General features: G+C 46.4%; 1 protein-coding gene across 1 annotated transcript; it reads right to left on the minus strand.

Annotated features, from left to right (window-relative positions):
• Positions 1-25,039, minus strand: MAT1A (methionine adenosyltransferase 1A). Its single transcript, XM_083740495.1, has 9 exons — positions 24,361-25,039; positions 13,579-13,656; positions 12,639-12,761; positions 7,972-8,084; positions 7,447-7,590; positions 6,752-6,970; positions 5,621-5,803; positions 3,714-3,847; positions 1-1,771 (listed from the first exon to the last, which is right to left on the minus strand). The coding sequence occupies exons 1-9, from the start codon at positions 24,458-24,460 to the stop codon at positions 1,669-1,671; spliced, it is 1,197 nt and encodes a 398-aa protein (XP_083596621.1). The 5' UTR covers positions 24,461-25,039; the 3' UTR covers positions 1-1,668.
• Positions 25,040-25,645: the final 606 nt, after the last annotated feature.

Here is a 25,645-nt window from a genome sequence, read left to right on the forward strand (position 1 = left end):
AAGGGGCAGAACGCTTTAATGCCTTTCATTTTGACATACAAATTGTTGTGGCTATTGCTTGGGAGAGGGAAAGCGTATATATTGGGGGGGTTGAACAACTCAAATTGGATGTAAAGAGAGGCCTGTACAAAGGCACAGATAGGATATCAAGTTTTTCCAATGTTGAAAAAAACAGCATTTCTAGAAAACTGTGCACATGAGGATGCTGAGATCGGGTTAAGTGCCAGCCATTAATTATTATTAAATTACAGTTATAATTAATTTTATATAGCACCATCAGTGTACATGATGCTTTACACAGTGAAATACTGAGATTAAGATCCTGAACTGCTGATGCATGAGAAGTGCCAGATCCCATTCCAGAGAGGGCTGCTCTTCCGTCAAGAATCTGGACAGAAGGCTATTCCAGTACAATTGGATAACGCTGAGATGCGGGGAGAACTGCACTTCTGAACCCCCTTCTTTCAATGGCACCATGAAAGGCAAAACTATGGGCATCCAGCCTGGATGATTGGCTCTTATCAATGCTAAATTCAGCCCCACCACTTTCCCACCCACCTCACTCGATACGTAGCTTTCTAAAACCCAAAGCATTCTTGCTTATCTGTTGCACTTCCTCAACAGAGGTCCCACCCCATCTTCCATTCAGTGCTAGACATTTTCCTGCCTGAAGAGGATCCCAAATCTATTCCCCTATTGGCCATACTGCCTGGCCAACGACTCTTGTCTTCTTTTACACCTCTCCACACAGTGAAGGATGTACTCTCTTGCTGCTAAAGGCTTGCTTTTATCCTCATAACATCCTTCTAGCAGGTGAAGGGTTTTTGAAAAAGGCTAGCTGACCTAGTATTCCTTATTTTGGTCAGCTATCTCCCATCTGGAACTCCTTCCTGCTTGGCTTTTGCATCCCATCTTAGCCAAATGTTCCTCCTCTGACCCGCTAAAGCATTCCCTGAAATCACAGCAGCTCAGCCAATGGGGTGAGGGGTGGGGCTTGTAAGCAACCGTCTAACATTTTGTATATAAAACAGCCCTGCCTAGAATGGGCTGAGGCAACTTTACCAATATGTAAGCTCATAGATAAACAGCATTGGCCATGTACCCATCTAAAATGTTTTGTCACGAGGCTGTTATAAAAGAGAAAAGAGTTTCCTTTTTAAAAAACGAAGAAGAAGAAGAAAGAGAATAGCAGATAGATTAAAGAAAAGCCGACAGAACCCTTTTGGGTAATATGTGTCGAATTTAGGCCCCAAAATCCTCTTCCACACCAAGAGTCCAGGGAATATTTGCAGTACCAAATATTAGCAGAAAGGAAATTAGACCCCATAATTTCTAATTGTCCAGTTGTAGTAGGGAAGCTTATGGAACCTGAGGGAATCTTTTCTTCCCATTTGAACAGAAGAACAGAGAGAAGTTGGGCTGAAGGCTGGTATTCCATCGTTTTGATTGTGGGTCAAAGTCCTATGTTGTGCCTTTTCTAAGCGGAACGAAACAAAAATAGCAGCAATAGGAAACATCTTTTGTATGTGCGTGTGGTGAGATGTCGAGAGTACAAACAGCGTCGATTTCCATGAGAACAACTTTTTTCTATTTTCGAGGATGGTCAGTGGAAGCACCTTTCATAATAGAGTCCTCTCCCCTTAAGCTCAGGGGTCGGGACCGTGATCGTTAAAAGGCCAGTTTCTTAGGTACTTCCCAAGAGAATTCGCTTCTCCCAAAGTGGCCGTAACAGGCGGTCCTCTGATAGATGGGCTTCTTCAAATCCAGATCCCTGGTTTATTCAAAGAGAGAAAGAAGAAGTCATTAAGTACAGCTGGATAACGGGCGCGCTAATTTTTCCCGCATGGAACAGAGGCTGCCCAAAATACCAGAGACGCGTAATAGGTAATAGCAGCTGCAAGGAACAGCTGTTTTAAAAGCCTGAGATGCCTATTTAGTGAGCTACTGGCCACATATGTGTTGGGCAGAGCAGCTGCCATGGATATGGCGTGAATTTGTGTGTGCCCGTTCACACACACACACACACACACACACACACACAGTTCCCCCCTTTCTCTCTGGTTACATTAGCATCTATTTACTTTCTGTGATGTATCCTAGAAGCACCTAGTGTCATTCACTTCATGGCCCATTCTGGCTTTGTTGAAGGAACTGGACCTCTGTAAAGATGGGCCGTAGCTGACAGGAGCGGGCCAGCAGCAAATCACACAAAGTAAGTGGAGTTAAATCTAGAAAAACCAGGATCTGCACAAGAGTGCCCAGGCCTAATGAGCACAGCAACTCATCTTTGTTAAGTCTCGCCCCTGTGAAGCAGCGGCTGAGACTGAAGGTCCCTGCCTTCCCAGACCTGCCTTAAGTTCTTTCCCCAAGCAATCTGAGACTGCGCTGGCATGCCTGCCTTTGCTCTTCCCACTTCATATCCCTCCTGGCCCTGGGAGACCAGCAGGGAGGGGAGCGTGTCACAGCAGGAGCGGGAGACATCCATGCCTCTTCACCAGCCAGACTCAGCGCACTAAGCCCTGTTACCTCTTCAGCTTCTGACACCTCCTCCTCCCCCCAGTCTTCTCCCTCTGACCACCCATCACCAATCCCTGGACTCTGAGCCTTCTTCCCTTGAGGGCTCCACAGATGGTGCCTCCCTTCACTCCTCTACATCCAGCCAGTCTATGACAGTAGCCAAGTGGTAGACAATATACCTTATGTTCAATTCCCTGCATCTCCATCTAGGGATGAGAAGGACTCCTGCCTGAAGCACCTGAAAGCCCTGCCAGTCAGCGATGGCAATACTGGGATTCTCTAACATCTGAAGCCAGGTCTCCCTTCCCTGGCTGGGAGAACTGCACAGCCCGCAGCAAACCTTTCAGCAAAGGAAGAGCCTAGAGCAGTGCTTCCCAAACTTGGGTCTCCAGCTGTTTTGGGACTGCAACTCCCATCATCCCAAGCTAGCAGGACCAGTGGTCAGGGATGATGGGAATTGTAGTCCAAAAACAGCTAGAGACCCAAATTTGGGGAACATGGACCTAGAGCCTTCCCAGGCAGCAAATCTAAGGTCCCATTTGCATCATACATTTAAAGCAGGTATCATACCACTTTAAAAAGCCATGGCTTCCCCCAAGGAATCTTGGGAACTGTAGTTTGTTAAGGGTGCTCTGAGTTGCAAGGAAACCCCTGTTCTCCTCCCAGAACTACAGTTCATCCCATGAACCGCCCAGAGATCTTGTGATGATGGCCGTATATAAATAAAATAAAAAATTCTCAGTCAAGCCCTGCTCCCAGGGAACTCTGGGAATAGTAGCGCTGCAAGTAACAACTCTCAGCATCCTTAGCGAACTACAGTTACCAAGGTGCTTTGGAGAAGCCATGGCTGCTTAAAATGTTATGATACTGCCTTGGACTGCAGAACTCATTTGTTGTCTTGCTGCTCTTCTTTGGGTGTGCAACTCTGAGCCCATTAAGAGCAGCAGCTGAACCCTCATAAATAAGGAGAACTAGATCTCCACTAGAATGTTGCACTATCCTGGAACAGGATTTAGTTGGAAGCAACCAGAGTGGAGAAAGCTGATACACCTGAGAAAGTGCATTTGCTATTTTGCTTTCTCGGCGTTTGAAATTCAATAGTCAATACTTCTGGTTGCTTTATATCTTCAGTGTGGCGGGGGGGCTGCAGTAAATTTGTTCCTTTGGCAGGGAAAGCCCCTTGTAAAAGTGCTTACTTCACGATAGCGCCTGGCCGGAGGTCGAAATTCTGGTGTACGATGTTTAGCAGCTCTTGTTCGGGCTTTGTGGAGGTACCATACGTGAACAGTGAGATGGAGAGTGGCTCAGCCACACCAATGGCATAGGCAACCTATGGATTGAAAAGAAACAACAATTAAACCACTTTATGTGTATGTGGCAATTGTGGACTGAAGAAATGGGCGAAGACTTGTTTGGAGAAATCCATTCCTGCGAAGGCACAACATTTGGTGGTGACAGACTTACGCATATAAAACATAAAACTGCATCAGTTGTGTAGAGCAGTGTTTCCCGGCTGTTGGGCCCCAGCTGTTGGTGGACTACAACCCCCATCATCCCAGACCCCCCGGTCCTGCTAGCTAAGGATAATGGGAGCTGCCATAGTAAAACAACAACAGCCGAGGAGCCATGTTTGAGAAACACTGGTGTGCAGGGCGCATGCGTCTGGTTTTAAAAGCTGAAGCAAAGCAGGGCCTCCAGTGGTGCTGTCACAGAAGGGCTTTGGTGGAGAAATGCAGCAGGACCACACTGTAGAGCAGTGAACCATCTGATGAGTGGGTTGCCTATGAGAGCGTTAAGCCCAGAGCAAGCCCACCCTAAGGGCACTGGAAGAAAGGCTACAAGTCAACAGCAGAGCCTCTGCTAAACAGGCAGAGGCTCCTGGGTTCAATCACCAGCATCTCTAGGTAGGGCTGGGAAAGATTCCTACCTGAAATTCCCTGGGAGTTGTAGTCCAGCAACAGCTGGAGACTCAAATTGGAGGGGAGCTGAACCTCAAGAATGCAGTGCTGAACTTCCCTATACAGTCATATCTTGGGATGAATACGCTTCGGGTTAGGCAAATTTGGGTTGCGCTCAGCGGCGACCCGAAAGTAAAAGAGCACGTTACTTCCGGGTTTCGTCGCACGCGCATGCACAGACCGTCAAAAAGACATCACACACATGCGCAGAAGTGCCAAAACGTGACCCGCAGACACGGGTTACGTTCGCTTCGGGATGCGAACAGGGCTCCGGAATGGATCCTGTTCGCATCCCGAGGTACCACTGTAGAATTGTTTCAAAGACTGCTAAGATAACTGTTACATTCTCTGTGCTTAAAATAATTCAGGTAAGAAAAGGAATTCAGTGGTGCCCCGCAAGACGAATGCCTCGCAAGGTGAAAAACCCGCTAGACGAAAGGGTTTTCCGTTTTTCGATGCGCTTCGCAAGACAAATTTCCCTATGGGCTTGCTTCGCAAGACAAAAACGTCTTGCGAGTCTTGCGATTTTTTTCGCTTCCCCCCCCTTTTCTAAGCCGCTAAGCAGCTAATAGCCTTTTAGCCGCTAAGCCGCTAAGCCTTTAATAGCCGCTAAGCCGCTAAACCACTAATAGCGCTAATCCGCTAATCCGCTAATAGGGTTGCTTCGCAAGACAAAAAAACCGCTAGACGAAGAGACTCGCGGAACGGATTATTTCCGTCTTGCGAGGCACCACTGTTCAGGTAAGTAGAGGGCTAGAGGGGCTACCAACCTGCCTCTGTATACAGCCGATTCTTATATACTGAACCTATCAGAAACAACTGCCTCACTGATATCCTTAATATAGCAGTTCCCCACAGGAAGCCTCGTCTCTCAAGCAGGAAGTAGCTGTTGCAGGGCTACAACTACCCCCAGAAACAGCAGCCACACACTTTGCTTCCGCCCTCTGCCTGATAACGTTTCGCTGTGATACAGTGCAGTTTGTACTTCAGACCCTGCAGCAGGAGGAATGGAGGAGCAGGAGGAGAAGGAGGAGGAAATGCTGATGGCTTCAGCAGCAGGCAGCCACGAATCTGCCACAACGCTTCATTTCCGCTGACGGCTGATAGGTGAGAAAAGGGCGGAAGAGGACAAAACGAGAACTTACCTGGACCAAGACACGGCGGCAAAGCCCAGCTTTCACCAAGGATTTGGCAACCCACCGGGCTGCGTATGCTGCTGACCGATCCACCTTTGTGTAGTCTTTGCCCGAAAAAGCCCCACCCCCATGGGCTCCCCATCCGCCGTAAGTATCCACAATGATCTTCCGTCCAGTAACTCCAGCGTCCCCCTGCAATATTGCAATGGCAAGCGTCACTTCTAAATCTTAATGAGATGGAAAAGCGGCAAATGCTACAAAATGGAAAACAACAACAACAACCTATCAAGAAGCCTCGGAAGAAGATGTCCCAGAAAACTGCCACATATTTCCTCTCTTTAGCCCTGTGTTTCTCAAACTTGGGTCCCCAGCTGTTGTTGGACAACAATTCCCATCATCCTTGACCACTGGTCCTGCTAGCTAGGGATGGTGGGAGTTGTAGTTCAACAACAGCAGGGGAACCCAAGTTTGAGAAACACTTCATCTTAGGACTTAAGCTCCTACCTACTACGGTGAACTAGGCAAAGGAACCCCTGACCATTAGGTCCAGTCGTGGCCGACTGAGGTTGCGGCACTCATCTCACTTTACTGGCCCAGGGAACCGGCATACAGCTTCTGGGTCATGTGTCCAGCATAACTAAGCCGCTTCTGGCGAACCAGAGCAGCACACAGAAACACCCTTTACCTTCCCGCCGGAGCGGTACCTATTTATCTACTTGCACTTTGACGTGCTTTCGAACTGCTAGGTTGGCAGGAGGAACTATGTGTAGCCCTAAGTAAATATACGTGAAAATAAATGATATAAAACAATTGCAGGTTTACACTGTATATGTATCCTTAAAAGCACCCTCAGAATTTTCTGCAACACACAAGGGTCCCATGGCAGACATGCAAGTTTTTCTCAACGGCTAAGACAATGTGAAACGGTACCCTGAGATTAGAAAGCTTGAAAACCACTGTGATGGAGGGAAATTTATATTTGTTTTCTTTTGGGCATGTTCCTTTTGAGGGTATGGCTCCAGATTTGATTTGGGAGGGGGAAGTACCAGTCATAACATAAACATGCATTTCAGAAGAACCTAAGAGGAGCAATAATAGATTTCCTCATATCTACTCACATATCAGTGAACACATACTTACCTGCGGTCCTCCAATAACAAACCGGCCACTGGGCTGAAGATGGTAGACCGTATTGTCATCTAGGTATCTGGGTGGAACCACAGTCTTGATGACATGTTCCTGGAGGGCCTTGCGCATGGCATCCAGAGAGATGCTCTCGTCGTGCTGCACTGAGATGACAATAGTATGGACACGCACTGGGATGACGACGCCATCTTTCTGGACATACTGAACTGTGATCTGAGAGCGAAGGAAGCAATTGTGAACTGTAGGGTGGTGGCGAGAGAAAAAGCACACCCCAAAACTGGCAAACCAACCCCAAAACAACAACTGTGCCCCCATTTGGGGCTTGGCCCAACTCTGAATGGCTTCCCTACAAAAAAAAAATGGACAACTCTGCTTGCACCAAGGGGTCTCTGCCCATTGGGGGACAACATCCTCTTCCCACAGCAGCACCCCCATAGCCCAGCCCATACCATTCAAGAGGGTCCCCAAGTCCTCCAGAGAGGCTTTTAGAGAAGTGTGCTGGGTAAAGGAGGGAACTTCATTCCATTTACAGATCTCGCGTTCCTCCAACCCATGGTTCTCACAGAAGAGCAAGAATCACTTCCAAAAGCATAACATGCACAGGCCTCCCGATGCCAAAGAATGGTCAAATGGATAGGCCCTAGTTATGAGCAGAAGAGAAATAATCTGGCCTAAACCTATGAAAGTACCTGGGTTTTGGAGTCCGGCCTAAGCCAAGGGAGGACCCCGTTGCGCCTCAGCTCGGCCATTTTGGCATTCAGTTTGTGAGCAAGCATGATGGTCAGGGGCATACATTCTTCCGTTTCGTCGGTGGCATAGCCAAACATCAGGCCCTGCAGTGGGAAAGGAGCCATTATTTTCCATCAGCAAAAAGAAGACAACAACAAAGACTACTTTCCATGTATTGACAACTTTAGAATTCGCTTCACAAGATTCTTTCTCCCTTTTCATTCTAGAATCAGCTTCCTCTTTCCTCCTCGATACAGCTCCTCCCTTTAGTGTTTCATTTTTATAAATGCTATTTTGTATTCCCTCAAGTGGTGGGGAGTCCTGAGGAAGCATTTTACATGTTCTCTTTCATAATCCTGGTGACTGAATCCTGAAATGCAAGGTGCAAATCAACCCCCAGCTGCTTACTGGCTCTTTTCACCAAGATGAATACTTCTGGCGGATATAAAGATGGAATTTTTTTCTAATGTTCTCGCAATGATTACCTGGTCCCCAGCGCCAACCTCTTCTTCCGACCTGTGCAGATGCACGCCCTGGGCAATATCGGGCGACTGTTGCTCCAATGCAACAAGAACGTTACAAGTCTTGTAGTCAAAGCCTGCGGAAGAGAAATGGAAGCCGTGAATTGCCTTTCTTTTCCATCCTTCAAAGCCATGTCCCACAAGACCGCTGGAAATGTTTTTACTAGGTTGCAAACATCCTTCCCCAGCAGGGCTGACAGGTTCTAGTTCTACGGAGGGTGTGGCCTTCCAGGAAGGGAAGACTAAAGAATGTTCAGAAGGAGCAGTGTTGAAAATGGTGGTATTTCATTCCATTTTTTAAAAAAGTTTTTATTGGTTTTAGAAATACAAAGTACAAATAAACAAAGAATAAGAAAAATATCTCCAAATCTCAGGACTTCCCCCATCCCCTTCATGGGGTCTTGTTTTAAATATACTACTGCATATTCATCCCTAATCCAATTTTTATATCGAACCATATTATCCATGTTAATTTTTACACTACAAGTGAAATCAAAACCCTGCTTTTGTTTCCATCTGCTTACAGTGGTCTCCTAAATAACTTATAAGGGACGTGGGTGGCGCTGTGGGTTAAACCACAGAGCCTAGGACTTGCTGATCAGAAGGTCGGCAGTTCGAATCCCCGCAACGGGGTGAGCTCCCGGTGCTCGGTCCCTGCTCCTGCCAACCTAGCAGTTCAAAAGCACATCAAAGTGCAAGTAGATAAATAGGTACTGCTCTGGTGGGAAGGTAAACGGCATTTCCGTGCGCTGCTCTGGTTTGCCAGAAGTGGCTTAGTCATACTGTCCACATGACCGAGAAGCTGTCTGCGGACAAACACCGGCTTCCTCAGCCAGTAAAGCGAGATGAGCGCCACAATCCCAGAGTCATTCACAACTGGACCTAATGGTCAGGGGTCCTTTACCTTTACCTTTAAGTAACTTATACATTTCCCTCATTCTTTTATAAAGTTTTTATCCTCTTGGTTTCTGAGTTTTCCAGTCAGTTTTGCAATCTTGGCATAGTCCATCAGCTAGGTTTGCCAAACGCAGAGAGGTTGTTTAATAGGTTCGCTAATTGGAGGATTACCCAGCCAAGGAAAATCATCAAAGTTCCATGCCTTGATATCTCTAAGACTGAGCTGGATCAAAAACATCAGACTCATTTTATGTAGTACTGCAGACAGCATATACTGGAGACTAGGGTCTGAGGAGAGAGGTGAGGGAAGACAGCAGAGAGAGTTCTGGTCCTCTCACCGGCACAGCCAATTGGCTGTAAAAGATTTAGGCCCCCAAGGTCCACTTTACTTGTGGGTGGGGCAGAAATATGATGCCCCCATCACATCTCATTTCGCTCTTGCAGAGTACAATGAGGCCAAATCTCTGCTACAAATTTCATGGGACCTTCACAATTGCTCTCCTGGCTTTAAACAAAAAGCAAAAGAACCACACCCCAAAATTCAGCCTTGGGGAACTGCCAACTCATTAAGAGCAGTAGAAGTTGTGGCGGTGGCGCTTAACACCGACCAATGTAGGATGCTGTCTTATACTAAGTCACATCGTTGGTCCTGAGCTGCTTCTTCTCCCCATCTCATCAGCTCAAAACTAAACAGCGGCCTTCTTTGGGTATCAGTTTAAAAAAAAAAAAACCCCGTGGGAAATCAATCACAAATCCCCTGGATAAGAGATAATTTGATCCTTAAGGAGCAAGTTCTGCTACATGAGAGCAGCCATGCAGATTGCAGAAACCCTCTTCGTATATTAAAATGTTGGATGTTTTTATCATTAGAGTGACCTGCAGTGCTGTTAAAAACTCTGAAGCTTGCTTTCCCTTCATTAGTGGGACCAAAGAGGGCAGCATTTCAAAAATGATACCAACGGGTGCGGCAAGGATATTTTACGAAGTACAGTGGTACCTCGGGTTACATGTGCTTCAGGTTACATGCGCTTCAGGTTACAGACTTCGCTAACCCAGAAATAGTGCTTCAGGTTAAGAACTTTCCTTGAGGATAAGAACAGAAATCGGGCTCCGGTGGCGCGGCGGCAGCGGGAGGCCCCATTAGCTAAAGTGGTGCTTCTGGTTAAGAACAGTTTCAGGTTAAGTACGGACCTCCGGAACTAATTAAGTACTTAACCTGAGGTACCACTGTACAAAAGGGCAGCCCCCTCCCCAATTTGTTCTGAAATTCCAGCCGGGGAACAAACGGTCAAGTTTCCCTTTTTCTTAGCTGCTTTCTCATCAACCGTCCCCCTACAAGGTATAGTTTTTCCTCTTAGGATAAATGTTCTTTTACTAAGCGCAGGGCTACTAAGGTTTAATGTGTGCCCATGTGTTCTTTTCCAGGAATGAGAAACTGAGCGTCTCCGTTCCTGGCATGTAGAATGGCAGCAGAGCCGTCCATGAGTAAGCAACCCAGTGTGCCAGATGAGCTGACAGGCCTGGGTTCTTCAGTCAAGAGAAGATCTGGCTGCAACACATCCCCTTTGGACACTTGAAACTCAGCCGTGTCCCCAGCCACACTACTGCACCCCTTTGTGGGGCAGAGAGATGCCCTGGCCAGCTGCTTGGGAAATGGAGCCTTTCCAAGGCAGCTGATTGGCTGCATCTGTGGGGAATGCTCACAAGCAGATCTTCTGCCTGGGAGGCCCATCATTCCCCGCACGCCCTGTAAGGGATACTGCTGCCGATTTGTACATTGCAGCCAACATCCCAGGAAAGCAAGCTCTTCCTAAATCACAGAATTGAAGAGTTTTTGTTTAGTCATTTAGTCGTGTCCGACTCTTCGTGACCCCATGGACCAGAGCACTCCAGGCACTCCTATCTTCCACTGCCTCCCGCAGTTTGGTCAAACTCATGCTGGTAGCTTTGAGAATACTGTCCAACCATCTCGTCCTCTGTCGTCCCCTTCTCCTTGTGTCCTCCATCTTTCCCAACATCAGGGTCTCTTCCTCATGAGGTGGCCAAAGTATTGGAGCCTCAGCTTCACGATCTGTCCTTCCAGTGAGCACTCAGGGCTGATTTCCTTAAGAATGGAGAGGTTTGATCTTCTTGCAGTCCATCGGACTCTCAAGAGTCTCCTCCAGCACCAAGAGTCATTTAGTCCAACCCCCTGTAATGCACGGAATCTTTTGTCCAATGTGGGATTCAAACCCACGACCCTGAAATTAAGAGTCTCATCCTCTACTAACTGAGCTATCCCAGCCAGTGTGGTTTAGTGGTTAGACTGATATCTGGGAGACCACAGTTTAAATTCCCACGACTCCAAATCTTGCTGGGTGACCTTGGGCCAGTCGCTGCCTCTTGGCCTAATCTACTCCACAAAGTTGCTATGGGGATTAAAGGAGGAGAGGGAGAACCTTGTAGGCCACCCTGAGCTCCTGGGAGAAAAGGGTGGGAAATAACTGGAATAAATAAATCAATGCCTTACTCATGCAGTATTTCATCCTTCCCACTTCAATTTCAGTGGGAGTCTCATTTGTTTCCTTAAGAAGCTACTCTCTTACATGTGACCAAAGCACCAAACTGACCATATAAAACAGAGATGCGAGTGGTTTAAATGAATTACTATAATAAATAATTTCTGGGTGTGAACCCTGCCAGCTCAATCCAGGGTAATGACTAGTTCAAACATACCCCCATGCTCAAAACAAACAAACACAGAGGTCTACATTTTTGGGCTTAAGGAAGTCTACTTTCCTGTAGGTGCCTGTGTATTCTGGGCTTTGCTGCTCTATTGGTGCCCTGTTCATTTCAGATTTACAGTGGTACCTCAGGTTAAGAACTTAATTCGTTCTGGAGGTCTGTTCTTAACCTGAAGCTGTTCTTAACCTGAAGCACCACTTTAGCTAATGCGGCTTCCTGCTGCCGCTGCGCCGCCGCTGCACGATTTCTGTTCTCATCCTGAAGCAAAGTTCTTAACCTGAGGTAATATTTCTGGGTTAGCGGAATCTGTAACCTGAAGTGTATGTAACCCAAGGTACAACTGTACATTGTTTCATCTTTGCTTTGTTTCCATGCATGCATTCTGATGCACTGGGAACAAGCCATGGGCAAAATGACATACAATGTTAAATGTGTGGTTGGCACCAAAAATGCCAACTGTGCATTTATTTCTCCCCCTCCCCTCCATAATAACCTTTAAGTGTTCACACTTCACACATGGAACTCACTTCCAAGTGAACTATGGCAATCCTCCACATCAGCTATATTTAGGCAACAGGTAAAAACTGAGAATAACATTGCCAACTGCCACCAGCTAGCACACCTCCTGATGAATTGCACCACATGAGTTGATGTAAAAATATAATCTTGGCCTCAGTAAAAAGTCTTAAAGCCTGTTTAAGGCCTGATAGCTTTGTGGGCTCAAGAAGTCAAGTATGCCATGAACAGCAGGAATGCTACAAAGTGGCCCAGTGCAAAGGACACCCACAACTTCAACCCTGAGATAACCTTTAACCTCCCAGTAAATAGTTTTTCCTGTTCCTTATTAAAGGAGCTGGGAACTTGTCTCCTGGTGGCAGCTAAGCAATCCACAGCACCAATTGCATCAGTCTCTTCCTTGTCCTGGCTAAGCAGGCAAGCAGAGAGGGACTAGTTCTACAGCTTTTTGGCTGAGCAGTGACCCAGCATCATTCCATTGTTTTATCACCAACCTTTAGCTGAATCATCATAGCCTATATTCATAATTGTGTCTCGGACGATCTGCTGGTAATCCACCACCGCTCTGGATGTGATCTCCCCACAGAGCAGCACCATCCCTGTTTTGCACACACTCTCTACGGGGGAAGGAAAAACAAGTGGGAAACTCTGTTAGGTTGGCTCGAATATTCATTTACAGTAAGCATGTTATGTACTCTTGGGTACCTATCACTATCTAGCGTGTATACAGTCGTACCTTGGTTCTCGAACACCTTGCAACTCAAAAATTTTGGCTCCCAAACGCCGCAAACCCAGAAGTGAGTGTTCCGGTTTGTGAACATTTTGGGGAAGATGAACGTCCAATGTGGCTTCTGATTGAGTGCAGTAAGCTCCTGCAGCCAATTAGAAGCCGCACCTTGGTTTTTGAACATTTTCAGAAGTCGAACGGACTTCCAGAACAGATTCTGTTCGAGAACCAAGGTACAACTGTATACACACTGAGAATAACTCGCTTCCCATTTTGCGCCTGCTCATCATACTGCAGTGACTTGCCCCTCTCATGAGATTGTTCCAGGGACCGAAGGCAGATAGGGGTACAGTGGTACCTCGGTTTTTGAGCATCTCAGAAGCCAAACATTTTGGTTTTTGGACGCCGAAAACCTGGAAGTAAGTGTTTCTGTTTTCAAACGTGCCTCAGAAGTTGAACAGCTTCCGCTGTGTGTTTTTCAATTTTCCCCATTGACTTTGCTAACCGCCCTTTGTGCCTCGGTTGTCAAACATTTCGGAAGTCAAACGGTCTGGGAAACGGTTTGGAGGGGCAAGGCAAAACCTCCCCCCTGCTTTTGACACTTCTGCTAGTGGTCCTTGCAATATATGGGTTCTCCACGCCACCTATCACAATTATGTTTGGCTGGTAAGTGCAGAGCAGCCATCATTTCAGACACGGTCTCTTACCACAAGCAACCTTGGCGTTCGGATCTTGCCTCAGGTGGGCATCGAGCACGGCATCGCTGATCTGATCACATATCTTATCTGAAAGAGATCAGTTGGGCAATTCAGAGAAGAAACCAGAAACGTGTGCTACTTTCGACACATGGGATTGACAAGCGGAAAGTTTTGTTTAGATACTCTGCATTTTATAGCTCTATCATATGCATGGTGCTTGCCTCCACCTAAGAAAAATTCAACAAATTGAATCCATTAAAAAGCCAAGCCGTGTGCTACCATTTGCCCCCCAAAGGCTACTAATCATATGCCTGTTATAGAGCATACAGAGATGGTGAACAACCCAATTCTCATTTTGCATCTTTTCATAATATTGGGACGAGCTACCCTGCCCATGAGATTGTCCCAGCTCTTAGGCTTTGAAGGAACAAAGACAGATTGGAGTAGAATTCAGTTCCACTGGTGACCAGACCAGTGCGGCCGAGACAAAAATGAAACACGATACAGAGGGAATATGCCTGCGAAGATCAGATACTGCTAAGCCCACAGCTGCCGGCAGAGCAAGTCTCAAATGAATTCCACCACCACCATCCCAGACTGAGATCCTCTAGTCCTCCCAATTCACAGTGGGAAGTCATCTGAAGTATGCAGGGGAAGAGTAAAGTGAGCAGGGTTGGGAAACCTCTGGCCTTCCAGGTGTTGCTGGACTCGAACTCCCTGACCGTTGGGTCATGTTGCCTGGGGCTGGTGGCAGCTGGAGTCCAAGAACATCTAGAGGGCCAGATTCCCCATTCTTGGTGCAGAGCTCACTTACCCTAAAGGACCTGTTTCTGAGGTTGCACCAAGAAGTCTCAGGAACCTCAACCCAGCAAAGCAGAAGGAAATGTGGCTCGAGAAAGCCAGCCCCTTGCCTCTCAGAAACAGAGGCCAACAGGTCTTCTGCTCCATTTCCCCAGACCCTAAATAGGAAGACATCCACTGTGGTGGTGGACAGCCAAGTTTGGCGAGTGGAGCATTTGTCTTGCAGTTGGCTTCATGCAGCTTTTAAGGCTTAAACAACACCAGTCTTTCGACTCTGGGAAGGGCCCATAGATTAGCGGTGGAGCGCATACGAACGGTCCCATGCTCAATCTACAGGGAGGCCTAGGAAGGACCTCTGCCTGATTCTTTGGAGAGCCTCTGCCAGTGGTCTGGCTTGGTATAAAGCAAGACCTTCACACATATAAGACTTTAAAGTTTCTGAAAACAACTGCTAGTCACAAAGGCTCAAGAAGTGCCCCATCTTTCCCAGCAATGCTATATAATGAATGGAAAAGGATGTTTAAACTAACATGCACACACACAAAAACACAAAAAATCCCAGAAGCTTTTTTTGGGGGGGGATTATAGAGATAGAACTATGTAAACTGTATAGAAACTTATTCATGTATGGTACAGCAGCAAAATGTTACTTGCCCCAAAGTGGAAAGAAGCAGAAGTCCAAGCAAAGGAAGAATGGATACAAAAGCTTATGGAATATGCAGAAATGGTGAAAGTTACCGGAAAAATAAGAAACCAAGATAACAAACTTTTTATAAAAGTATGGAAATGGTTGTTGACCTTGCCAACAAAGGTCCATATAGTAAAAGCCATGGTTTTCCCAGTAGTCATGTATGGAAGTGAGAGCTGGACCATAAAGAAGGCTGATCACCGAAGAATTGATGCTTTTGAATTATGGTGCTGGAGGAGACTCTTGAGAGTCCCATGGATTGCAAGAAGATCAAACCTATCCATTCTGAAGGAAATCAGCCCTGAGTGCTCACTGGAAGGACAGATCGTGAAGCTGAGGCTCTAATACTTTGGCCACCTCATGAGAAGAGAAGACTCCCTGGAAAAGACCCTGATGTTGGGAAAGATGGAGGGCACAAGGAGAAGGGGACGACAGAGGACGAGATGGTTGGACACTGTTCTTGAAGCTACAAACATGAGTCTGACCAAACTGCGGGAGGTAGTGGAAGACATGAGTGCCTGGCGTGCTCTGGTCCATGGGGTCACGAAGAGTCGGACACGACTAAACAACAACAATGGAAATGGTTTATGGAATATTTGCAGAAAAAATGTAAACAGGTAAGAACATTGGCAGGATTATTGTAATAACCTGCAGTGTTATATCTTTAAAGTAGATGAATAAATTAGCAATTAAGTTAATCTGGAAATGCAGAAGATATTAAAAATAAACTTAAGGAACTGCAGAAAGATGGTGAAAGGAAGTCAAGCTTTGAAATGTAAAAATGATTGTAAAATTAGTGAAATGTATGAATATGAAAAGCATAGATAAAAGAGAGAGAGAGAAGTGCCTCCTCTTTCTGCTCTGTCGCCAACCTGGGACACCAGATATTCATCAACATATTGTAGATGGTGTTACATGAGAGGGTCGGCCAATATTAACTGACTAGCAACTTCTCAGAATCCTGACTTCATAGCTGGAAACAAGGAACACTTACTGCATGATACCCCAGCTTGGATCACAGTACAAGCATGCTGCTTGCTACTGGACCAGGGGCGCCGACTTATAAAAAATATGGGGGGGGGCGGGGGCCCATACCGACCTATAAAAAATATTGGGGGGGCCAAAGACCTCCAAACCGCTGCTGCTGGGGGAACGAAAGGGGCGAGCCCCGGGCTGCCCCGACCTTAAGTGAACCTGTGAGGGCCCGCCCTTTGCGGCAGCCGATTGGCTGCCGCCGTGGGCGGTGAATATTAATGAGCTAGGGGGAATCCCCGCCTCTCGCGGGACTGACGCCAGCCCCTCGAGATTGTTGATGGGTCGAGAGCCCGCAACCCCACCCCCTCTCTAGATCGGGAGTGGCTTTGTTTTAACTCATTACTGAATGTATTTTAAAAGGTAACTATCGTCAAACAAGGAAAATAAAAAATGCCAACATAATTTTGTGATTTTACAAAGCATAATATAACTAATAATTTTTTTAAATTATTGGGGGGGGGCAAAGCCCCCCCAAACGAATTTTTGAGGGGGCTCGGGCCCCCTCAGGCCCTATGGAGTCGGCGCCTATGTACTGGACTGATTAATTCCAAACATGACAATATCTGATTTAACTTGGGCTAACACAATGCTTCTTTAATATTTTTATTATCATTGTTAATTAATTAAATTTCTATACTGTCATTCATCTGGGGATCACAGAGTGGTTTACAATATAAAAACACAAGAATACAGTGGTACCTCAGTTTACAAACTTAATCCGTTCCTGAAGTCAGTTCTTATACTGAATCCATTCTTGAACCGAGGCGCACTTTCCCTAATGAGGCCTCCTGCCACCAGTGCCCTTCCACTGTTTGGTTTCTGTTTGTAGACTGAGGTAAAGTTCGCAAACCTGGACAGTACTTCCGGTTTTGCGGAGTTTGTAAACCGAATAGTTTGTAAACAGGTCTGTTCGTAAACCGAGGTACCACTGTACATGCTATTGTAACAAACAAAAACCATTATCCTTGCACACACAGTTTAAAAGGCCATAAGCTAAAGGTAAAGGGACCCCTGACCGTTAAGTCCAGTCACGAACGACTCTGGGGTTGTGCGCTCATCTCGCTCTATAGGTTGAGGGAGCCGGCGTTTGTCCACAGACAGCTTCCAGGTCATGTGGCCAGCATGACTAAGCCACTTCTGGCGAACCAGAGCAGTGCATGAAAACGCCATTTACCTTCCCACCGGAGTGGTACCTATTTATCTACTTGCACTTTGATGTGCTTTCGAACTGCTAGATGGGCAGGAGCAGGGACCAAACAATGGGAGCTCACCCCGTCGCAGGGATTCGAACCTCCAACCTTCCGATCGGCAAGCCCTAGGCTCTGTGGTTTACACCACAGGCGCCACCCACGTCCGTTCCTTAAAAGGCCATAGATTGTTCAATAAGGCAAAGGCCTAGGAAAAGAGGAATGTTTTTGCCTGGCACCAAAAGATATGTAATGAAGGTGCCAGGTGAGCCTCTCAGGGGAGAGCATTCCAGAAGTGAGGAGCCGCCACAGAAAGGCCCGTTCTCGTGTAGGCGCCTTCCAGACCTCTCATGGAGAAGGCACATGAAGAAGGGCCTCAGGGTCCGGGTTGGAACCAGTGACATGATCTACAACAGGCACATCCAACTCCCAATGGCAGTGATTTACCCATTGTCATTGGAGGATGGACCAGAGTTCTTGAGGTTTTTTTAGGGAGCCAGTGTTGTTGAGTTTTTTGGGGGCGGGGATAGAGATCACTCAGGGTCCAAGGATCAACGAGGAACACCCCACGATCAACCAGTGGGTCGCGATCAACCTGTTGGACATGCCTGATCTACAAAATCAACAGACCTGCTAAGGGGACCAGAAAGGAAGCTAGCTAGAAGGTAGGATGTAAACTTCCACTGGAGAAGAAGCTCTAGACTTGCCGGGGGGGGGGGGGGGGGACAGAAGCGGAATTTGATATTTTGATAACAGCAAATCCATGTGCATCAGAAAAAAGCCAGATTGGATCATGTTGAAAAAGAGACACTCAGCAGTGTGTGGGCAAGCAGGCTGGCAGGCAAGCTGGCAGAGGGGTAGGTACAAGGATTCTCTGCCCCATCAGTGGCATCAAAGTCCTTGGTGGTGTTGGTGGTGCAGCTAAAACTCTTTGCGTGTGTTTCTCGGATCAGTTCTGTACACAAAGACAAAGGCTGTGATCTTAACCCTGCCTATCTGGGAGGAAGCCCCAGTGAATTAAACAGGAGTTGTTTCTGAGCAGACGTGGTTTAGGACTGCACGTTACATAGCCTTTCAGACATTTTGTGCCCATGTCTGGTTAACATCAGTGTGGCGAGGACGCTTTTGTAATGCACGTGAGCCTTCTGACCGATCCAGCTAGTACTTTTTGCTGTTCAGGAATGCATGGTGAAGTTCCCCTCCTGGTATGTGCCGGCCCTGCTCCAATATCTAAGGAAAAGGCCCTACTGGCAGTGCATGTCCTTAACCAAAGTATGTGCCATGACGACTTGAGGTGGGGCTTTCTTAATCATGGCTCCCTCCTATTGAATATATGCTTATTGATGCTTGTTGACATCATTTTTCATCACCTATGGAAAAAACATCTGTTCCATTCAGTGCATGAGGGTAAACAAACACTGTGTATTGTTTTGAGATTATACACCGTGCATATTATGATTGTGGTTATTTTGTAGTTTTATTGCCGAAGTTTTTATTATCAGTTGTTCCGTTCCCTGATAACTTTTGTTGAGGGACAGTTAATAAGAATTAAAAATAAGAGTAATATTAATGTGAAGTGTTCAAAGCAAGCGCTGCTTACAGCTTGAACCCTTAGATGTTTCCCGCAACGGTAAATCGAAATACTTCTCCTTCCCCCTTTTCATGCCAGTATCCTGACTGTCCTCACCCCAAATAGTGGGGGACAACCCTATTTTAACCTAAAATCCCTACAAGTAGATTAGGGAGAAAGTGACGTACGTAGCAGAGGGCACCCAGTGTGCTTTGTGGCTAAAGACCAAAGCACTTGGGATCCGGGAGAACTGTGATTAGACCTTCAGCCCTTTTACCTCCCTTTTAAAACTTCTTGAATTCAGCAATGGACGGCTGACTAGGATAGGGGATATGGGGAGAGGAGTAAATTCCTTTCCCGCTTAAAAATCACTCCCCCTACAAGATGCTAGACTATATCCACATCCTCCTTCAATTCGCCAGCAGCTGCTTTTAATGTTAATTTTAAAAAGCCCAATTTGGCTCTGAACTCTGTTTTCCTCGGCCCGAGTTCAACTAGGGTAGTCAGCTTACAAACTGGCCCTGTCAACTTTGCCTTTAACAGCAACGAGATCTGCATCAGCTAAAGAGGTGATCATGTTCAGCTCCATGCCATGAAGAAGTCCATGTGTGGGTTATGCCTAAGCTCTGCTAAAGGCACAGGAACAAACCAAGCTGGCTTTGCAGTTGTTCTTCGTGGCCAGTTGGCAACCTTACGTCTAAGTGAGCTTCCATCACATTGGCCCATTTAATCTAGAAGCGATTTGAGTGATGATTGCATCAGGCTTTATTTGGGTGGATGTGAACGCTCGGCCTTTAAGCTAAACGGGTCCATGGCGATAATGAACTTCCCAAAGCCATCTACCACTTCCTCACAGGATTAATGATTAACCAGTGTTTGTACGGTAGGCAGGGATTCTGGAATGGCTGCCAAGTGGGGTGGGGGAAGAGGAGGAGGGGTTAGAGGCCAACTTCTGATTGGCTGGGAGGGCAAGCCACCCCATCTCCAGGGATGGCCAAAAGAAACCAAACAAAACACAAAAAACCCAGCTGATATCCCCAAGGCTAATTGATAATAGACAGGGAGGGGTGCAATTTCAGGACCCTGCAGTGCCATACTAGCTGTATCTTGGGAACAGAGTTTAGGTGTGGAGAGAGACGGTGATCAATAGCATGGAGAGGGGGGGACCGAGTTGAGGTTGAGAGAACTTTTAGTTTCTCTGCTATTCTGTAATACTTAAGAACTGTGCCTTTTCAAAAGATCCATCTTTAATACTGGACCCCCTTGACCCTTCCCCCTTAAAAGCAATTCTGAGATCCCCGACAGTAGACAAAATCACTGTGCTGAACTGTTCCATCCTTAAATCATGAGAAAGGGTCTTGTTCCTTGTTCTTCTCCTTACCCAACTCCTTCAGGACAAGGGACGCCACCTTCTCGGTGGTGGCCCCAGAGAATGGAAGTCCATCCCCAAAGAAACCCACCTGGCATCTCTCTCCCTTTCCTACCGTAGGGGAGGTCAGCAAAGACATTCTTATTCTAAGTGTGTGTTTGCGGCAACTGTTTTCTCATTCTGCCACTGTATTTCACGATGATCAGTTTGTCATGGCAACTATTCTACAGTTTCGATTAAATGGACTGAAATGCATGGCATCGTGGTTTTGTTCTAGATTAGGAAAGGAAACTTGGAATATTTCGAATGAAATTCAAACAGACGTTAAACTCTGGAAGGAGGGGCGGTGTGTTTACATTGAAACATTAACAGCGCCCGATTTTTTTTAATTTCTTTTTATGTAACAACCTGATATTGTCAGAGCCAAGTGAGATGACACCGACTAGTCATTTGTCCTAGCTGCCATGTTTGTCCAAACTTGCTGTGTGCTTTTCTCTGATGTTGCGTCACTGGGACACATGCGATACACTGCTACAAAAAGGGCCTTCCAAGGCTGACACTGCACTTCTCAGAAATCTGTTGCAATAACTAAAACCCCAAACCTGGGTGATTATTTACCTCATCTGACAGCTGTGAAATTTTGCGTAACGAAGCTGTACCCTGGCCCCAAGTGTGGGTAAAACATACTTACTTACCTGGGGAAAGTGATATGTAAAGACTAGGCCACAATTTAGCAAGTAATTAATCAAGAGGATTTAACAGCACATTCCTAAGCATGTCTTCTCAGAAGTCCCTGAGTTCAGTTGGACTTAATCCCAGACATGCATTTAAGAACTGCAGTCTTAATTGTGGAACACGCTATGCTGGGTTGCAGTTTGTTTCATCCAGTTTCGCTTTTTCACTATATAATATTGTTCCCCAATTGCACAGACGACCTAAATGTATTCCTCCCCACCCGCAACAAAGGCATGTCTTCACTTCTAGGAACTTTGATCTGGTTTGCTTGCAGAATGGGTCAGTTCATATATCTGGGAGAAGCAAGTGGTAGACATTTTTTCAGTCTTACCCAGGAGAAACTGGACTATCCAGTGGGATGCAAGTCTTTGGTTTGCATCATTCACCTGGTCGCTCACTATCAACCCTCCCCTCCCTTAAGGAAGGCGGATAACCGCTAGAGGAAAAGTATACAATTGCACATTCCTTCTGTTGACTGCTGTCTGCTCATTTCTCGTTAAGGAAAACACTGTAGATTTTGCACAACTCTACTTGACTCACACACACACACCACGGATCAGTGACAGGAGGCCCCAGAGCCAAATCCTGCCCTCTGAGGTGTACAAGCTGGCCCAGATACAGGAGACATGTGTGACAGGTTAAAGGAGGGTAGTCATGGACCTTGCAAAACTGTGGCTATCCAGACACATAGACTGTACAGGGGAATTTGTGTATGTGGGGAACACCAGACACATAACAAACTATACTGTGTTATTTTATTTGATTATATTGATGGAACTGTGGTTTGCTTCTTTTTATGATGTGTTATTGTTGTGAGTCACACAGAGCTCAGCTTTGTTGTTGGGAAAAGCAGCATACAAATATAAAATAAACTTGTAGCTCTTGCATATCCCAAACCAGTGTTACCCAGCTGTTGTTGGACTACAATTCCCATCATCCCCAACCATTGGTCCAGCTAGCTAGGGATGATGGTGAGTTGTAGTCCAGCAACAGCTGGAGACCCAAGTTTGGGAAACCCTGTCTTAAACCTACTCTTGCAGCCAAATTATACCTTCTTTGGCTTTCTGGAGCATCAATGTTCTCCCTAGAGCATTACAGTCTTTCATGCACACATCACTCAGGATCTGAAAGGGGGGTGTGACCAGAAGGCCAAATAATCCCATTGAACTCCAGTTATCAGAAGATCCACTGACAATCTTGGAAGCCTCCAAGAATCTAGACAAAGCTTCTTCTTTTTAAAAAAACAACTCATCCTAAGCAGTAAACTTTAAATAATCCTGTTTATTTCAGTGGGAGAGAACTGGGCATATGTTTAACTTCCCTATCTAAACATGCTTTAATTTGAGAGTTCAAGGGTTGGACGTACCATTAAGCAGAGAAAGACAGCTTGCGGATTCTAGAGAGGGAACTGGATCTCAAAATAGACCAGTGCACTCTGGCAAAAGGGAACAAAAACCTGGCCTTACAAATAGAAGAATCAAGGTTGGTTGGTTCATACATTTCATAGCCATCACTTATTGACTTACATGTGTGAATGGACCTTCACAAATCTGAGACCACTGATACCACAGAAACCTTTGTCAAGTTTTCTAGTCAGTATGGCCAGCAGTCAGGGATGATGGGGAACCATAGTCTACCAAGAACTGAAGGGCTACAGGTTCCCCTCCCTTAACGTAAAAGTTCAAATGTCATTCTTAGTGTCTATAAATATAATGTAAGAAACAGGATCAGCCAGCGTCTTGGCATCACTGCCACTTAAGAAAAAAACTGATGGAAGCCTAAGGTGCTGGCAGCCCCATTAACTGGACAAAAAATGTCTCCTCGGTGTTGTGGAGTGGCAGAATTCTCCCGCAGTCGCCAGAGGTTGTTACGTGCCAGATAAGAAGTTGGCACAAGATATCAAGTTAATGCATCGAGAGGGGGAGCAAACTCTGGTGCGACCTCTCCCCCATCCAACTGAATGCTAATAACTAAACGAGTTCTTCTGTTTTGTTTTAATTCCGCTGACTGTTACATAATCAGAAGGAAAGGCCTGAATCATGCTGAAAGATATACAGTGCCAAATACACATCTGAGTACCTCAAACAGCTCTAATACACGCGCATGCATGCACACACATACACCGGCCTTGTCCAAAAGATCATTTATCTGTTTGTATTTGCTGCAAGCACGTCACAAGTCTCAGACTTGCCAAATAAAACAAACTTGAGCTGGAATGTTGGCATAGATAATGTCTATTCCCTTTTCTTTTTAAAAAAAGTTTCAATTTGCCTTGCTTTTACAATAATTAAGAAAGAGGTGTGAGGAACCGGTCGCTTTGTGTATAGAGAGGAGGAGGCCGCATAATATGTCCTACCATCATGCCCAGCTGCTATGGGGAATGATTTACAGTTTAATGATATAGCAAGCATGTGGGAGAATTCCACAAGGTCCACTGAAATATCAGATTAATGCAGCCCCCAGCTAAAGGGACCAAGTTCTGTCGGTGTAGGAACATACAGATCTATTTATTTTTAATAGTTACACAGAAGTTTTAACTGGGAGGGTGAATCATTTGGCTTACGAGCTCTTCTGCATAACTCCAAAATATGTACACACGAACCAAGAGGAACAGGCCTAATAAAATACACTATCTTAACAATTTTTTAAAAGAGTGTGCACACCCAGCTCTTGTTCTCTGGGCGTCTCACTGCAACAGACACAGACGTTCAGTATTTTAAATCCCATTGATTTCAAACTGGCTGCAGTCCTATGTCCCTTTACTTGGAAGTAGGCTTGGCAGAACTCGCCAGGATTTGCATCCTAGAAAACTGCACAGAATACACTGCGTGTCATTAACACCAGCGAGCCTTTAGAAGCATGTAACTTTGGCTGGATCGTGTCCATCAGTGCCAGATCTGGAGCTATCAAAGCTGTGGCATGGACATTCCTGATGGGATTGTTCTGAAAGGTGCACGGTCAAATCGCAATACAGAAAGAACTGCAGTGGCTAGCAGTGGTTTTCGAAGCTATGCCCCCTGGGGAATGAATCAGGGTCTGCAAAGGCATCCCCGGAGAGACTGCTTTTACCTCTCACATGCTTTTACCTCTCACCTCAACAGCAGATGAAAAGAAGCCCAAAACTTCGGCTGCGTGCATACCATCAATTTAAAGCACGTTTAAAGCACTTCCTCCGCCCCACAGAACGCTGGGAATAGTAGTTTCTTGCGGGTGCTAAGAACTGTAGCTCGGCGTGAACTACAGTTCCCAGATTTTGGGGGGTGAGGGGGACATACGTTAAATGTGCTTTATAGACACACGCACGCGGTATGCCTCCCCGCCCCCGCGCGCTCAAAAAAATAAAATACTACAGGATCTCCTTGCAACCTTTCAAAACGAGCTGCAATCCCCTGCGCCAAGTCCTTACCTGGATGTCCTTCCCCTACCGATTCCGATGTAAACATGAACGTCCCTTCGTCTTCATTCAGTGTGTGGTCGCACAGGCTATCCAGCGTCCCATTCATCATTTTTGCTCTCTTTTCTCCCTCCTTCCTGTTAACGCTTTCCTCTGCGTAGGGAAGAAGAAATCTCCTCGGAAAAGAGCAGCGCAAGAGATCTGACGTTGGCAACCTCTCCCTTGGAAAAAGGCAGCAAGGCTGCGCTTTATTTAAACCGGCGGCTTCGGATTACACCTCCCCGTGCGTAAAGCGCAGGCTCCCCGAGGGCGCGCCGGAGACGCACACGCGACGGAAACGGCGGGTCTCCCCCTGGCTAGAGCTGTCACTCCGCCCGCCTCCAATATATGGAAAAGCGAAAGTGCCTCGGCGATCATGTGAGGAGATCGGGAGAGCCCATTTCCTCGCAGGGGAGAGGGGGAAAGCACGCTCCAAAAAGGAAAAAAAAAGTGTGCGCGCGCAGGGAAGATCTCTCGCACGGATCAGGAGAATGCCTTTGTTTGCGCCCCCCTGCGGATCTCAGCAGCTCCTAAAAGGGCTGCTCTTTCTTTCTCTCTCTCTCTCTCTCCCCCCCCCTCCATTTTCTTTCGTGGGGAGGAATGCAGAGGAAAGTTTCCCGAAGTTTGCGCGCTTCGCGGTTGCGTAACAGAAATGGCAACGGTCGGGGAAACTGGCTTGGCTCTTTGCAGGAAGCGATGGGAGATGGATTGGTCTGAGATGATGCAATATTCGAAGCGGTTGTGCCCAGTTATGTAACTTTCCTTTCTCCCTCTTCGACGATTCCCCTTCTATCTCCTGAAACTATAATCTTCCGTCTCAGGGGCATTTTTACCCCAGTGGAAGGGAGGAGAAAGAGGGTTTTTCTGTGTTTTTTCAAGACACCCTGAAATTTTGGGCAACTTTGGACTATAGTGTCACTATGGTGTGGTGTTAGGGCCCCAAACCCAGGCTGCAGCTGGCACTGGACTGCGATGCTGGCATCAGGTCTTGTAATATGTGTGGATGAAAAAGAACCGAAACATTGCTCTTTAGCTGGTTCACAAGGACTGTCCTGTTCTCACTGTGTTCAGCCAGATAATTTAGGAGCTGGATATGAGCAAAACAGCAATTTCTGAGTCATCTCATTTTCTCCAGCATCTAGTATCCAGAGGCACAAGGAGGTCAACTTGAATAAAAAGTTGTTGGGGGGGCAGGTAAGCCCCTCTCCACAAAATTGATCACAAGATATGACAAACATGCACCATTTGAATGACAATA

The sequence above is a fragment of the Podarcis gaigeae genome, assembly GCF_964106915.1.
Source record: "Podarcis gaigeae genome assembly, chromosome: 5".
Classification (NCBI taxonomy): Eukaryota; Metazoa; Chordata; class Lepidosauria; order Squamata; family Lacertidae; genus Podarcis; species Podarcis gaigeae.

Excerpts from the sequence above, each read along its gene's own strand:
- MAT1A (XM_083740495.1), bottom strand. The coding sequence starts at position 24,460 with ATGATGAATGGGACGCTGGATAGCCTGTGCGACCACACACTGAATGAA. Across the intron at positions 13,657-24,360 it reads GGTAGGGGAAGGACATCCAG|ATAAGATATGTGATCAGATC; the intron begins GTAAGGACTTGG and ends GATCTCTTTCAG. Across the intron at positions 3,848-5,620 it reads GCCGCCGTGTCTTGGTCCAG|GTTGCCTATGCCATTGGTGT; the intron begins GTAAGTTCTCGT and ends TTCAATCCATAG.